At 49.5% G+C, this 17,262-nt stretch overlaps 1 protein-coding gene across 19 annotated transcripts in view; it reads right to left on the reverse strand.

Annotated features, from left to right (window-relative positions):
- TNS1 (tensin 1) overlaps positions 1 to 17,262 on the reverse strand; it is a 1,878,049-nt gene that overhangs the window by 81,034 nt on the left and 1,779,753 nt on the right. For all 19 annotated transcript variants that reach the window (XM_085649989.1, XM_085649997.1, XM_085649992.1 and 16 more), the window contains one exon: positions 591 to 790. In XM_085649989.1, coding sequence (XP_085506115.1) covers positions 591 to 790 — 200 coding nt within the window. The remainder of the gene's footprint in view (positions 1 to 590; positions 791 to 17,262) is intronic.

Below are 17,262 nucleotides of genomic sequence, written 5' to 3' on the forward strand. Positions count from 1 at the left end.
GCAGTATGGTCCCTCAAGAGAGGTCGACTAAACCAGGAGGGGTCGCTTTGAGATTAGGATCAATTTGAAATCCTATTACTGTGGAGCAAATGTAGGTGATATCTCCCCAGTACTTGTTGATCACTTGACACTCCTGCAACACATGGCAGAAATCTACCACTTGATGAGAGCATCATAGGCATTTGGGGGAGATCCAATAATGCGTGCTCCATAGACGTGTGGGTGTGTAATCAGCACAACGTATATATTTAAACTGAGTGAAGCAAAGACTGGCTGATATTATAATCTCAAGAGGGGGGCAACTTGTTTTCACTTCATTCCTCCTCTGGAAGGCTTCCTGCACCCCTCTCTCAAATACATCATGGTGTTACTGAGAATGAGCTGATTTTTTTAGTAAAATGTGTTTAATGGAGGAAGGTGTATATGGTTTAAGCACAACCCTTCAAATCTGTTTGTAATCTAAAATAAAATTACTACCAACAGAGAGGAGTCCCTCAACACTGCTCCAAAACCATTCACGTTGCATTCATCATTCACATCTACTTTTTTTCTGTATGTTCTAACTCAACGTGCAGAAATATTGGGGTCACCTCTCTCGGCCTCCCTCCTGGGTTGGCAGCGATGGTGTTGAAAACCTCGGGTGAGACACATCTTACAGGAGACCGGACATTTGTTGGGCTCCGTACGCTTCCAGAATGTGGTGTGTTATTTTCATACTGGCCTTCGCTGGTGGTGCGTCTTCGGGTTGGTCCACCTAGCTCATCTGGGGTCTTGTCGCGAGCCTGCACTCCTGGTAAGAAAGGGGAAAAAAGCAAAAGGTTTACAGTCAAAAGAAGGGTGGGGAAGTGTGGGAGGGACATTTCTAAAGGTAGCTCAATAAATAGTCAATAAAGAAAGGAGGGCAGTAGTATTTATTCATTGTGCTTTTTACACAGAGCTCGAACTTTCTATGGTACGGGTATGTGTGACATGGAGTGGAGATACAACAGGGAGAAGCACTCACTAAGGTGACCAGCACTGAAAAGCGTCAGAGTAGATGGTACACTTGTTGAAAAAGAAAGGTGTGTCTAGAAATTTGACTACAATGTGAAGAGGTAGTGGGATAAAGTTGCTACATGTGATACCTTTTTTACATGTCGATCTCCCGCCAAACCATGAGTATCTTGCTGGGCGGGGCAAAAAACAGGTGCAAGAGGCTGAGCTAGGTATAGGATCAGCTTCGAGGGAGCACGGGATATAGCCGGGTTAGCATCCTGCTTAAACTGAACCTCACATATCCTGAAATAAGGGGCATTCTGGGAAAAGGCCTTCCATGTAGTCAGCTTCTGAGGCAAAGGCACCTATCATTCGAAGCGTCTACTCCTGGCTCACGCATTCATTCTACAAGTGAGCTAATGAGTAGAGGGGCACCTTCTCAGCAGCCCCTCACCCTCTCCCAATGAATGCCAATGAACTGTAACCCTATGCCATGATAAAGGTACAAACATTCCTCTTCTCAATGGAGAATATGCAGCAGTGGGGCTGGTCAAAGTTGTCCAAAAGCATTTGAAACAGAATGTGAAAAGTAATTGCCGGAACTAGAACAGACTGCATCTGTGCATGCACGAACAACACAGGGTAGAGAACGCCTTGCATTTCAGGTGTGAAGAGCGGTGTAGGCACAGCAAGCCATTTTTTGTTAAATCCATGGATGCCTATGGTGCAAAAAACACCAAACTAATTGTAAGAATACTGCTTGCCTTAGTGTTCCTCAGAGTTTCCACCAGACACTGCTGCGTGACTCAGGCTGCCATAAAATTAGTTCTGACCAAGTGGAAAACTCTCAGAGCTGCAAACACACACTCACTCCACAAACCAATGAAAACGTCCCCTTGGCAGTCGCGTCATTGCTGAAGATGTTCCTGGCCATTTGTCCTCTCTGAATCAGCATCTCCACCAGAGAGCAAACGTCACACCCTGCACAGCGAGGACGCTGGCACAAGACGGGTGAAGGATTGAGGTGTGTGAAATTGGGAGACTTCCCATTCCTCCAATTTCTGGAGATCAAGCTTCTCACCTTTTCAGAAATGTGAACATTTCTTCATCATCCTTGTGGGGGAGGGGCATGCAAAAATAGAGCTTGAATGAGAACATTATTGTAGTTTGACTTTTTGCTGGTGTCTTTTCCAGCTCATTAAATGAAGGATCATGGAGAGGTTTTTTCACTTGTTTTGCTGAATAAAAACTGGACTTTGACAATGGGCAAGATTGTAGTGTCAGGTCAACGGCAAGTCTGCTCGTACTCTGGCAAACACTAAACCACCACTCGCATCCTCCACCCCCTGACCACAATCAAAGCTATCCCTGAACCCGCATCTCTCTTTGTAGAACAATAATACCACTACTACTACAACTGGTACTACGACTACTACTACTACCACTACTACTACCACTACTGATGCTACTACTGATGCTACTACTGATGCTACTACTACTACTAATAACAATAAGAGTTTTAAGAAGAAGTGTGTGCAGTTGTCTTGCATTCATATCAAACAGCAACGAAGATGATGGTTAGTGCACCTTTCAAACCTTGGTTCTTAAGGAGGGCTGGATCCACAGGGAATCTGTCATATACAGCAGATCTGGGGTGAAAGGCTTTGTAGCTCAGTCACCTGTGCTCATTGGACGATGACCGTGCTGCTCAACCAACCCTTTCTCCCAGCAGTCCTGGTAGCACCTGCTGCAGGCTGCTTGGTTGTACGCTTCATTGATTATATCTGGTCAGGAAGAAGGTTGCTTCCTCCATGAAAAGACCCTTCAATGGTATAAGAGTGCTGGACCAACCCGCAGCCTTGTCTGGTGCTCCTGCACGTCTCCTTGGGTCGCAGACAATATCCACCAGTTCTGTGCCAGCTGGGTACCCTGTGTGCTGCACCCACCATCCTGACAGCCCAAAGACACCTACGTATTGTAAGCAGAGTGCATTGCCTTTGTCGTTCAATATGAGAAGTTTGTTCTCTGCAGCATAATTCGGCGCCATCTTAAGCGAGCCAAGGACCATAGAGTTCTGTTGGCAAGATGGACGCCTCACAACTCCTAAAGTTACACAGCCCATGCAGTAGACGGAGCCTGTACTCAGAGCACGTCTTGTGGCGCAGAATACTGGATAACCAGTGAGACGTGCGTTTCTCAAAGGCTGTGTAAAGAAGAGAGAGTTTATAATTGTATGAAGGGAGCAGCCAGAGAAGGCAGGCAATCCTCTTTCTTTCGGTCGAGAGACTGAAAGGAGTGAACCTCACTAGGTTACAGAAGGCCGCTCTCCATCACAGCGAGGCGCCTGCATTCACTCACTGCGAAGGGCCCCAAGAAACCCTGCCAACAGCCGGGGGCTCAGCGGGCACGCCCCCCATTTTACATCCCTTCCTGCCAGCACAACCACCCTCACCCTGGAAAAAAACACCGCTCCTTTGAAGTTAACCTCATCAGGATGAATGTGCAATTGTACAGAAAAGCGCGGGAAGTGAGAGCAGCCGTGCGAATTGGATGTTGGAGGTGTTCGGGGGCTTCTGTGGGCGGGGGCTCACGGGAGGGCTCCCCTCTTCCCAGCTGGATCTCGTTGAAAATACCTCGTGGCACTGGAGAAAGATATATTAGTCAATTATACAGCATTATGGGGGAATTAAAAGACAGACAGACCGACTTCCCAGACACCTCCAATCTCATTCGTGGGGCGCAAGTCTCTGCCTCCCTTTTGGCCACTTTCAATGGCCCCATACATTTCAAAGGAGTCTCACAAAAAGGAGTTAGCATTTTTCACTTAAGATACAAATGTTTGTCAAAAAACCCTCAAAGCTCACCTCCGGTCCACGATTACCCGATCCCAAACGGAACTCCCGTCCAGACGTTTAGAGGAGTTTCTCGTTTGTTGTTACCTAAACTGTCTACCACAGCTCTGGCTGGCCGGCATACACCAGCAGCGTGACAAGGAGCTGGTAATAAGGATTTATAACACCTGGGAGACTGCAATCCCTTCATAAAAGCCCATCTCCTATTTCCTTATTACAGACGACTTGTGACATCTCGAGTCAGAAATACATGATGTAGCTTCTCAACTGTAATACGTTATTACAGTTGAGTTCTGATATCACAATACCTGCTTCCGAGCCAGCAGCCAGGGTGGAAGGCGGGTCAGGGACTACAATTACAGCTGCAGTATAAAGAAGGAAAACCAGGACTGGATTTTACTTCTTTTCATATCTTGTTCGAGAAAGATAAATTGATCAACTGAAAATAATGATTTATTGCTAAAGGTTTATGTCTTTCTTCGCTGTAGGCCACTGCAGGAAAGATAGAATCTCTGCCTGTTTCTACACAATCTCCGCCGCAGCAGGGATAGCCTGACTTACATTAAGATGATTTTAATATCTTTTAGCAAAAAATACTAACTTCTCTCGTGTGTGTGTGTGTGTGTGTGTGTTTTAACGATGTTTGTATTGCATTTTCGGTTAACAAACGTAATAAACAGTAGTGTGTTGGAGTACGGAATGTTGGGATACGCGTGTTCATGCGCACTGCATCAGAGAACAAAGCATTAACCATTTACACAAATGGTACCTGCACATGTCTTACATACAAGAACCTTCCTATTCCACTACATGTGATTGTATCAGATTACTTTGTCAGCCCATACATTACAGCATAAGGGTCATTAAGAATTGCCCTCTCGCCTGCAGCGCCCTGTCTGCTTCAGAGGATGCACGACTCAGTGACTGCGTTACTACCATCTAGTGTAGATGCCCAGGAGTGTGTATGTAACTTCTATTTAGGGTGCATTCTAGGTCTCGGACCACCCTGGTCCAGAATCTCATCACTATAGGGCAACCCCATACCATGTGGATGAAGTCTGCATCCGTCTGAGCCCAGCGAGGACAGCAGAAAGCGTCCAACTGCAACATGATCTTCAGCCTGTGCGGCTGTGAGGTAGGTGCAGTGTAAGCACTTGTATCATGTGTTTCGTGACACTTTGTCCACCCTTTCCATGGCTTGCTCTCATTCCTTTCCCCTGAACAGTCTGCCCAGGTCGGTTTCACGTCAGTTTTGTAGCGCAGGTATGTTGCCTGTGGTCATGGATGAGGTGGTCTGGTAGATCCAAGACACAAGTCTGTGGCCACTGCCAAAAGTCAGCCAAGTGTGAAACAGGTCGTGTGTGAAGGCCTCAGCTGTGCCCACAGTCCAGATGTGGTGCATTGACCGTAGCAGTGTAGTATACATCAATTCGGTTGGCGCTAGGCCCTCACCTCCATCAAGGCCATGCCCCCTGCCGTCAACGTAGCAGACTCCCACGGTTTCAAGACCCGCAGCCTTCCACTCCGGTACCCTGCATTCCATAAAGAAAGCCTCCACCGGGCGTGGGTATACCAACGAGCCCATGCAGCACGCAATATCGTATTCTTCGGATCACTGTGTTCTAACAGCGGAGTACTAGGCTAAGCAGTCCAGTGCCATGGACTGCCCTTAGCTGCACTCCCAATATCATTGCCACGAGGGCATCCCTGCCACATGGGTCTCCCACCTCCTGCAGCTCTGCTGTATGGCATCCACATGGACACCTTGCCAGCTACCGTATCTGGTCAGACAAGAAGTACGATTCAAAGTCCAGAGCTCCCAGGCCTCCTCTGCCCATCGGGCATCTCAGCCCTTCCAGTGAGCCCAGATGTCTGCCTCGTCTGGGATCAGGTCACACGTCAGAGTGTTTACTTCCCTGAACCAGCTCTGCGGCATCCATGCAGGTAAGTGCACTAAAAAACGACCTATTATAGCACTTCTAGCCATAATAGGTAGCACAGGACCCCACGCTGCTTTGTAGGGCTCGCGGTGCCTCTGCCAGGGTTCCTTCCCTCATATCTACACAAGATGGAGACACCTTGAGCCCCAAATACTGGAGAAATTCATGGGTCCACTCAACACTGCATTGAGGCTTGCGCCACAGAGGGCTCTTGGATTCGGGGGTCATTGGAAGGTACAGGATTTATTCCCGTTCGTTCGCAGCCCCAAGACACTCCCCACAGAGGTGAGGATCTCTGTGTTCCATGGGACTCTGGTATTGGCGTTCCATAGATACAGGAGCAGGTCATTTGCGAAACGCGATAGAACATGCCTAGCGTCTGCTTTTATGTGTTAAATTTCAAAGTATAGTTCCACTTGTATTATTCTTACTGCCATTGAACATAGAAAATAAAGACGCCAAGGATTTAAGTGACTCCTGGGAAGGCTGAAGGTCCGGTCATGTATTATAAGGAGTAAAATATTCCCTACCATATTTTATAACGATATTGCAAGTTAAGCTTCCATGATGGACATCATTCACCTGTAATATTGTCTGTTTAATATAACAATATGCAATAAAGTTTATGTTTTTTTTAAAGGATATTGCAGGCCGCCTCAGAGTTCCATTACCATAGCAAGGTGGTGCAAAGACTTCTTTCACTTGTTAAGTTTTGCAGTGTTGCCGATTTCCTCCTTTTATGAAGTTTGGGACATTTCAGGTTTAACTTCACCTTTGTCCAAGTAAAAATATTCTGCACCTTGCAAAATTATTTTCTGCACGCTTCATTTTCATTCTGATGACACTTAGCATAATAGGAAATATGTGCAAACTTTGTCTCCGCAAAATATCTCTCTGCAAGGTCACCTTTTGCACCTCGCGTATGCACATAGCAAATGTGTCCAGAATTTATGTCTGAAGATTTACCGTGTGAGATATAAATCCCACTAAAGTCACGCTTTTTAGGTAAATGCTCGAAGGCATAACACTTCCCAACCTTTGTGAACCAGCATGGTGATCCCCAGAACCCTGCGAAGACAGAAAACAAAACTGAGCCCCTCTACACCAAAGAGTGTGGGACTCCTTCTGTGTCACATTGCAGAACCTACAAAACAAAAACAGGTGTATTACCTGGAAGGTGTACACCTGGGAAATTGACCCCTCTGACTCATCTTACTATGAGCAATGCCAAGATGCCTATAGAATGTAATTCCTGTCAGGTATGCACCATATGTTAAAGAGCTAGAGGGCTTGGTGCTTCATATATATGAAATGACACATTTCCTGCATATGACAGTGTTTCTGTTTCAGTCCTTTAAGTTTATTTATCTTTATGGAAACACATTAGAAATGTAATTTCTGTTAAAGTCACATTAAAAAGTACAGTTCTCTCCCATCCACCCAGAGTGAGGCAGCAGGAGAGGTCACTGTGAAATATTTGCCACACAATGCTTCGTTTATGTTCACAGCTCATTTGTTACATCTCGATGTTGAGTCTATTTCACTGGTGTGTTCATTTTGTTGCGTCATTTCAGTTTCAATGGGCTTCAGTTTCTCTACCGGGGGAATGGCTTATGCAAACACTAAACACAACACTAGAGTGAAGTTTCAGGTGACAACTTTGGGAAATAAAAGGTCACCTTTGTCAGAAGGTATATCACGCGTGAGCGTTTATAAATACAAGAAATGGTTAATTGGCGAGGGATGGATGAGTGAGTGGATGATGGGGTGGAGGGACTTCATGGCACAACTGATGAGACGGTCCTCGGAGCGCTCTTGAGCAGTCCGCCTGGACATGGTCTAGATATGGTTCTGGTTGTCTTCCTCGGAATGTCCTCTTGCGCTCTTTATAACTCGTGGTAAAGGGCGGCGCCTTCAGCTCTGGGGCCAGCTGCACCACGCACAGAACTATAACTCCCCAGTATTCCAATTTTCTGGAGGCGCTTATGGGGCAAATTCCTGCCACTCATCTAGTAGCCTCCGCAGAGTATGCTGGCCAACTGCTGAAAGGACAGTTCTCCACCATTTTGGTAACAATCGGGAAGGAGCAGAGGAGCAGCCAAGACCCTGTGGGGGTCAGATGAAGGTCAGAGGGGTCTCTAACAGCCCTACTTATGACTCGGATCCCCCAGCCTCCTGGGCCAGTGTCAGGAGTGGAAGCCCTCCCTATCCGGCCGCCTTGACCAATCCCGCAGGACTCACACCTTTATTTTAAAGCTTATCGCTGACAGCGAGTTGAGTAACAATGCACAGGTGAATGTGCGGCGAGGCGATTCTATTGTTAGGAGTAATCTGGTACCATGCAGTAACTGCGGAGGACAGAAGAAAGACAGGGGTTCTTAGACCTCAAACATCCACTTCTGAGCTACCTTCATCAGGCTGTGGCAATGTTCACTTGTTCAGTGACTCTGACCCTTTGGTCGAGAGGCATTCGTTCTCCATCACCTTTCTCCTTCCATCTTCGATTACACCTGTGGCTCCTTCATCTGCCGGAGTCTCAGCATTTAACGGTTATCTCGATCTCTATAAGGAAAAGAAGGGAGTTTAAGGCGATCCAGGGGAATGTCTGATCTCCCGCCTTCGACAACCCTTTGTAGTTGATTATAAAGAAAGCCACAATTCCACTTCTCTGTGTACGATGGAGAGGTTTCTCAGTAGGACAATGTCCTACCTCGCTCATCCTGGGTGCAACAAATGGTTTTACAATATAAGGCTACTCTGGGCTTGTCCCACACTAAACATATTGTCTTCATCTTCAAAGTTGAATGTCGACTGCTCGCCCAAACTCCTTCCCTGTGAATAACTTTTGGTGAGGATACCTAACATCTGGCTGAAGTGGTCAGCTACTGTCTTTTCATTCTCTGGGTGGAAATCACGGTTCGGCATGACGGACCTGCTCTAAGCCCCATCCTAGTGAAGCATATCTTGCCTTCAGGGCTTTGTTCATCTCCTTCCCTTCCATGCTCAATAAATCACGTTCTTCCTGTTGCAGGTGGATCTTTCTGGTACCCCATGGATAGGATAGTTCAGAGCTCCAAAGCAGTAAGGTGCCATTATCTTAAAGGATTCTTCATCTGGTCACTGGTTTGCCTGGACCCTTGTTTATCTGGTCACTGGTTTGCCTGGTCCCTTGTTTATCTGGTCACTGGGGTGCCTGGTCCCTTGTTTATCTAGTCACTGGTTTGCCTGGTCCCTTGTTTATCTGGTCACTGGGGTGCCAGGTCCCTTGTTTATCTGGTCACTGGTTTGCCTGGTCCCTTGTTTATCTGGTCACTGGGGTTCCTGGTCCTTTGTTTATCTGGTCACTGGGGTGCCTGGTCCCTTGTTTATCTAGTCACTGGGGTGCCTGGTCCCTTGTTTATCTGGTCACTGGTTTGCCTGGTCCCTTGTTTATCTGGTCACTGGGGTACCTGGTCCCTTGTTTATAACGTCACTGGGGGGCCTGGTCCCTTGTTTATCTGGTCACTGGTGTGCCTGGTCCCTTGTTTATCTGGTCACTGGTGTGCCTGCTCCCTTGTTTATTTGGTCACTGGTGTGCCTGGTCCCTTGTTTATCAGGTCACTGGTTTGCCTTCTCCCTTGTTTATCTGGTCAAGTGTTTGTCTTGTCCCTTGTTTATCTGGTCACTGGTTTGCCTGGACCCTTGTTCATCTGGTCACAGGTTTGCCTGGTCCCTTGTTTATCTGGTCACTAGGGTTCCTGGTCCATTGTTTATCTGGTCACTGGGGTGTCAGGTCCCTTGTTTATCTGGTCACTGGGGTGCCTGCTCCCTTGTTTATCTGGTCACTGGTGTGCCTGCTCCCTTGTTTATCAGATCACTGGTGTGCCTGCTCCCTTGTTTATCTGGTCACGTGTTTGTCTTGTCCCTTGTTTATCTGGTCACTGGGGTGCCTGCTCCCTTGTTTATCTGGTCACTGGTATGCCTGGTCCCTTGTTTATCTGGTCACTGGGGTGCCTGGTCCCTTGTTTATCTGGTCACTGGTGTGCCTGGTCCCTTGTTTATCTGGTCACGTGTTTGTCTGGTCCCTTGTTTATCAGGTCACTGGTGTGCCTGGTCCCTTGTTTATCAGGTCACTGGTGTGCCTGGTCCCTTGTTTATCAGGTCACTGGGGTGCCTGGTCCCTTGTTTATCTGGTCACTGGGGTGCCTGCTCCCTTGTTTATCAGGTCACTGGTGTGCCTGGTCCCTTGTTTATCTGGTCACTGGTGTGCCTGATCCCTTGTTTATCAGGTCACTGGTGTGCCTGGTCCCTTGTTTATTTGGTCACTGGGGTGCCAGGTCCCTTGTTTATCTGGTCACTGGTTTGCCTGGACCCTTGTTTATCAGGTCACTGGTGTGCCTGGTCTCTTGTTTATCTGGTCACTGGGGTGCCTGGTCCCTTGTTTATCTGGTCACTGGGGTGCCTGCTCCCTTGTTTATCAGGTCACTGGTGTGCCTGGTCCCTTGTTTATCTGGTCACTGGTGTGCCTGATCCCTTGTTTATCAGGTCACTGGTGTGCCTGGTCCCTTGTTTATCTGGTCACTAGTGTACCTGATCCCTTGTTTATCAGGTCACTGGTGTGCCTGGTCCCTTGTTTATATGGTCACTGGTGTGCCTGATCCCTTGTTTATCAGGTCACTGGTGTGCCTGGTCCCTTGTTTATCTGGTCACTAGTGTACCTGATCCCTTGTTTATCAGGTCACTGGTGTGCCTGCTCCCTTGTTTATCTGGTCACTGGGGTGCCTGGTCCCTTGTTTATCTGGTCACTGGGGTGCCTGGTCTCTTGTTTATCTGGTCACTGGTTTGCCTGGTCCCCAGTTTGGCATCCATCGCAGATTCCTTTCCTACTCGAGAATGCCCCCAGCATCACCTCCCTCGAGAAGAAACACTCGGGTCACGGGTGCCGGGGACAGCGGACAGAGCATCCCCCCTCCTTGTCGTTCAGAGACATAACTTTATCAAGTTAAAGCCCAGCGCTGCCAAAGAGCGCTCTGAGCCTCTTCTGTGCGCGTGGAGAGGCCTCATGCACCGTGGGCTGGGCTCATAGCTGTGCTCTTGAGCCGAAGACTCGCTCATTGTGCAGATCTTGGCACATTGATGCGGGATTTTGAGCGCCCTGTGAATGAAGGGGCGGAATGTCGATTCTTGGTTGGGCGCGAGCCGTGTGGGTGTTTTTAATATGCAGGAGGGGTAGCCCCGATCCTGACGAACACACGGGGCTTGTTCCTCTTCTCCTGACATGGATTGAGGAAACTTGCACCGTCTACACAACAAAGAACAGGGCGCCCTCCCCCGGGCCCGGGCTACTCCATGGGGACTGGGCTGCCACTGTGAAGAACCGTCATATAGAATAAGGCGCTGCCTGAAAGAGAGGAGAAGGGGAGCCTCACAGGTGGCGACTAAAAGCTACAAAAAGAGACACTGGGCAAAGAATTGTGCCTTCAAGTCCCAGCTCCACCACTTAACTCATTGTCATCTTGGGCTAACGGATGCACGTCTGGTGCTGTGCTGTGAATTAGGAGTCTGTGGTACAAAGGACTCGTGCAGGACATTCTATAGCATGAATATAGCGCTAAAACCGTACAGTGGCTGCACTAAGAGTGAATGGTTTAATGAAAGGACTAGTTCTTCAATATCTTTTGGAAACAAGTAAGGTGCCGATTCCGATCCTGGAGAAACCGGGTACGAACCGTCGGTCGGAGCGTTTTCTCCGTCCGACTCGTACCCGGGAAAAAAACCGTACAAACATGCAAGTACGATTCGCACGGAAACACCATTTCCGTACGATACGTAAAAAACACCGTCCGACGAAAAACTACATACCAATGTGATCCGGGACAGCGCCGACGTGACGTCGGGACGCATTCAGGCTGCGTTTCACGAACCAGGAAGTACGATTCGAACCGACAGCAGTCCGGACGGCAATATTTTTACGGCACCCAAAAAGTGCCGGGAAAGCAAAGTACGCCGCGATGCGAGCGGAATTGGGGGACCGGTACGCGCCGTACCCCCCCACCCCCCGTATGTACGCGCCATCCCCCCAGGCCCCCCAGGCCCCCCTGTGGATGTACGGACCGTCCCCCCAGGCCCCCCCGCGGATGTACAGACCGTACCCCCAGCCCCCCCCCTGCGGAGGTACGGACTGTACCCCCAGCCCCCCCCGCGGATGTACGGACCGTACCCCCACCCCACCCCCGTATGTACGGTGCGTACCCACACCCCCGTATGTACGGTGCGTACCCACACCCCCGTACCCACACCCCCCTATGTACGGTGCGTACCCACACCCCCATATGTACGGTGCGTACCCACACCCCCGTATGTACGGTGCGTACCCCCAGCACGTACACCATACATACGGGGGTGTGGGTACGCACCGTACATACGGGGGTGTGGGTACGCACCGTACATACGGGGGTGTGGGTACGCACCGTACATACGGGGGTGTGGGTACGCACCATACATACGGGGGTGTGGGTACGCACCGTACATACGGGGGTGTGGGTACGCACCGTACATATGGGGGTGTGGGTACGCACCGTACATATGGGGGTGTGAGTACGGGGGTGTGGGTACGCACCGTACATACGGGGGTGTGGGTACGCACCGTACATACGGGGGTGTGGGTATGCACCGTACATACACCGGTGGGGTGGGGGTACGGTCCGTACATCCGCGGGGGGGCTCGGGGGACGGTGCGTACATCCGCAGGGGGGGCTGGGGGGACGGTCCATACATACACCGGTGGGGTGTTCGGCGCGTATGCGGGCACGTGTCTCCATGGTTGCTATGGGAGTTCGGTCCGTACGGTGTTTTTTCCATACAGTTGTGAATTCGAAAGGACGGGAGTGATCGTACTTGCGCGGTCGGACTTCATTTTTCCCGATCGTACGGTAAATTGTCCGGAGATGTGTCGGACACAATTTCTGACCCGAGGACGTGTGGGGAAATTTTCCCAATGTGATTCGTATGGAGTTTTTCCCATGCGAATCGTACTTGGCAGTTTGTACGCCACTTGTACGATTCGGACGGAAAAAAGTCCAGATTCAATTCGGACGGGGGAAATTTTTCCAGGATCGGAATCGGCACCTAAATTTCTGGTTTCTTCTGACTCATGTAGGTTAATCCAAACTCCGCCCAACGCCCCCTCCCCCCCTGTATAAGGTACGTCTGTAGATATGGGCAAGCGCTAAAGGAGCCTGCTTCTCTGACACCACAGTGAGCGGTCTGAGACGTTTAGATGATATTTTTAAACGTACGTACAGTGGAAGTGAGCGTGCGCCAACAGAGGCCTGCTGCGGGAACAAGGCGCCTTAAGGTACGGGTGCGTGACAACGCACAGATACGAATCAGCTGATGTGCAAATCAGCTGATGTGCAAAGTCCCGTCATTTCTTCTTATATTTCACACGTGTCACAAAGCGCTGAACTTGTGATGTTTAAGACAAGCATTGGCAAAGGCAAGAAACCTTGCCTACGGAAAGCTTATTGGCTTTGTCAATGTATTTTACAGCAAGGCGGCTGCTGTAGAGCATTGCTGAAAGGTGGAAAAATAAACGTTATGATGCAGCCAGCTCTGGCCATATCGTAGCATTTTTATTTTTTCTGGTGGGGTGGGAGGGTGCTAGAAACAACCCAGGGGGTGGCGGAGAGGATGGGGCAAGCAACAAAGTGGGGAGGGATGGGGAGGGCCGAACTGGGAACCACAACCAGCCCTGGCAAAGTGCTCGGCCGGCCCCCACCCTTCCCCGGAGAGGTTGGGGGTGCTGTCGAGCTCTTTGCCAGGGTGGGTTTTTGGCTGACTTTGTTACAGGGCCGATTTTGCAGCTATGCTGCAAAACCGGCCCTGTAACAAAAAACGGCCCCCAGGGGCCCAAAACCGGCCCCCACCCGTGCAGTGCACCGGGGGATTGCCTGGTGCCCGCTACGGCCAGTCCGGCCCTGTGGACGGGGCAAATAACGACAACAGGGCAAGTTACAATGTAGGAGGGGTGTTACACGATGGTTTAAGCAACAATGTGGGGGCAGGAGGGACAGGGTAAGCAACAATGGGGCAAGCAATAACATGGAAAGGTATGGGAGGGATGGGGCAAACAATGACGACATGGCAAGTAACAACACAGGAGGAGTGGGAGGAACAGGGCAAGCAACAATGCAAGAGGGAGGCAGGAGGGATGGGGCAAGCAATGACGATGGGGCAAGCAAAAATGTGGGAGAGAGAGCTGGAGGAATGGGTCAAGCAACAACCTGGGGGGGAGGGACAGGGCAAGCAACAATGCAAGAGGGAGGCAGGAGGGATGGGGCAAGCAATGACGATGGGGCAATCAACAATGTGGGAGAGAGAGCTGGAGGAATGGGTCAAGCAACAACCTTGGGGAGGAGGGACAAGGTAAGCAACAATGGGGAAAGCAACAACGTGGGAAGGTATGGGAGGGACGGGGCAAACAACAATGACATGGCAATTAACAACACAGGAGGAGTGGGAGGAACAGGGCAAGAGGAAGGCAGGAGGGATGGGCCAAGCAATGACGATGGGGCAATCAACAATGTGGGAGACGGCTGGAGGAATGGGTCAAGCAACAACCTGGGGGGAGGAGGGACAGGGTAAGCAGCAATGGGGCAAGCAACAATACAGGAGGGTACATGAGGGATGGACCGAGCAACAACATGAGTAGAGGGCAGGAGGGACGAGTCTAACAAAGATGACGGGAAAAGCAGCAATGCAGAAGGGACAAGGCAAGCAATCATGCCAGAGGGGGCAGAATGGATGGGGCAAGTAACAACGTGAGGGGCAGGAGCAAGCAACAACAGGGAGTGGACGGGGGAACAGACAACATGCAAACACATGCACTCTTATAGAGTACTGCAACTAAAAAAGAAAAAAACAGCTTTGAATGTGTGAGCTGTGGACAGACACTCAGCAAGGAAGCAGTACTTGGGTCATGCACCAGGTGAGGGACAAACACACTAAGGGGAAGTGAAGACAGCAGGCGCTGACCATGGAAAATCGAGAAAATGAGAGTGATTCACACAGACACTGTAGTGGCAGCACAGTAAGTAAACAAAATAACGTATTCTGACAGTGCATGCGCTGTCGCAGGTGAAACCTAAAGAAGCGCAGCTTCACTGGCCCTTCGCATAGCAGGAAATTGTTCCTTCTTCTGCACTCGGCCATTTGGATGGGTCTGGTGACCCAGCACCAATGTGGCACTGCCCTCAGTCCCCTGCTTGGAACCCTTACCCCTGACACAATCTCGTCTGCACTGTGGTGTGTATGGACACGCCCAGGAGAGCCCAGATGATTAAGCTGGAGACCAAGGTCCTTATTTAAACTTTTGTGCTAAATATGAAGCAACACACATAATGCTGTAATTAAATAGCTGCGTTGGGAATGGGCATTTTTGCAGGTGTATTTATTCCCCAAAATACCCGGGAGAGAGCTTGCAAAAATACAATCTTCATGAGTTTTAAGACTCTTATTTAAGCATAGAGACCACCAACTTTTTGCTGGCCCAAGGTAAGTATATTATGGCTGAGTAATATATATGGCATTGCAATTGCCCCCTGACATCCGGTCCCTTGTTATACGTTTACACAAGGACAATTATGCTCGAATCGGCTGGGGAGCTCAAGGCCAGCGGACTGAGGGGCATATTATCAAGGATGGCGTTAAAATTATCACCGTTTTAGCGACAGAAAGCTGCTGCTAAAGCGGCGATAATGGGCTTGATAATATGCCGCAGAGAATTCCAATAAAAGCCCAGGTTCACACCAGCACATGGGCTTTTATTGGAATTCTCAAGGGCATATTATCAAGCCCATTATCGCCGCTTTAGCAGCAGTTTTCTGCCGCTAAACCGGCGATAATTTTTAACGCCGTTCTTGATAATATGCCCCTGAGAGCGTTCCGGTTTCCAAAGGCGTTCTCCAGATCTCCAGGGCTGCGTACTACCTCCAACGTCGTTTTCGTTGTCCATAAATGACATTGTGCACTATTTAACCCAGATCCACACTGATGCCCCTTCACTTGCAAATGTTAAACCCCTATCCTCCTATTGTCTGACAACACCTTATTGATCTCCAAGACACCGAGTGGTCTACAGAAACTTTTGACTTGTTTCAACGAGTCTGTCACGCTTGTGGCTCAGGGATCAACTCAACAAAAACTACACAAATGTCTTTCAATCGACACAAATCTTGTAAAGAGAGTTTAGCATGAGGGGAGCCGCACTAGACAAGGTGGATTCCTTTGCTTACTTGGCCGTACAGCTTTCTTCTGCATGTCATGAAAGTCCCACGCTAACAAGGCCGTCCTGAAGCGCGGACAGATTGTGGGCGCAATCATCAACGAGCATTGAGCTTCTTTTACCGCGTCCATACCACCTGCTCTCCAGATCTATGAACCCAAGGCCCTGGGCGCAGCCCTCTATGGGGCGGAGCTTTGGGGCTTGTCTAACACCAATGATCTGGTTACATCGGGGAACACATGTTTGCGATCCCTCATCCTTTTACGTCCCAGCACCCCTATGTACCCCCTATCTCTGGACCTGGGTGTGAAAAGGTTTGAGGGCAACGCTAGGTTGCACCCTCTCCTGGATTGGAGGAGAATCTGGACCACTCCTGAGTTTGCCCACCACGCCTCCGCATTTAAGGATGCTCTCAAGGTTGAAGGCTTCAATAAAACTCCCTGGATTTTGCACATCTAAAGAATGCTCTTTTCCCTTGGAATACCCCATTTATTGGAGACACCTGCCGACGACCACTTTCCCTCTAAAGTATCCCAGAAGCAACAGTTCTGGTTTAGCACAAAGGCCAACAATGTCCGAAAAGCTGCCACTGCCACCTTGTCACAAGTGTTTCTCGACTTCGAATCTTCTGGTTTCCTTGAGCTGTTCCGGGACTATATCACCGTGCCAATGGACGGGAAGTTCTATTTCCAAATCAGAGCGGGAGCACCGCCGCTGAAACATATCACTTCTAAATGGTTGGCTTTGGAATCTTCCAACTGTCCAACGTGCAAACATTCCAAAGACACCATCCCTCGTGTCTTCTTTGCATGCCCTGCCTATGTATGCCCTCACTGCTTCTGCCTATCACCCACGTGCAAGCAACTGGGAGCACGCGGGCACCCTACACTCTGAGCATCTTCAGACCAGGCTGTCGGCCTCTGTATGCCGGTGCGCTCGCCAAGTATGTGGGTGCTCTGGGGATGTTAAGAAGGAGGGCTCTTTCCTACCACCAGTGCTGGGGCGGCCACTTCTGGTCCGTCCCTAGCTCTGCTTTGTATTTTGCCGCTCTTTTTATTTGCTGAGGGTCATTTAAGCAGTCACTGCACTTGGTTCCTGATTTGCACTTTGATGATGTACGGCTTCTTCTGCTGCTGTTGCCTGTGAGCGCCTGGAGGTCTCTCAATCATGATTTTTCTTATTTTAGACTCATTTTCGATTTGAATCTCCTTTTTAGGTATGAATTTGATCT

This window comes from Triturus cristatus, chromosome 3_2 (genome assembly GCF_964204655.1).
Source record: "Triturus cristatus chromosome 3_2, aTriCri1.1, whole genome shotgun sequence".
Lineage (NCBI taxonomy): Eukaryota > Metazoa > Chordata > Amphibia > Caudata > Salamandridae > Triturus > Triturus cristatus.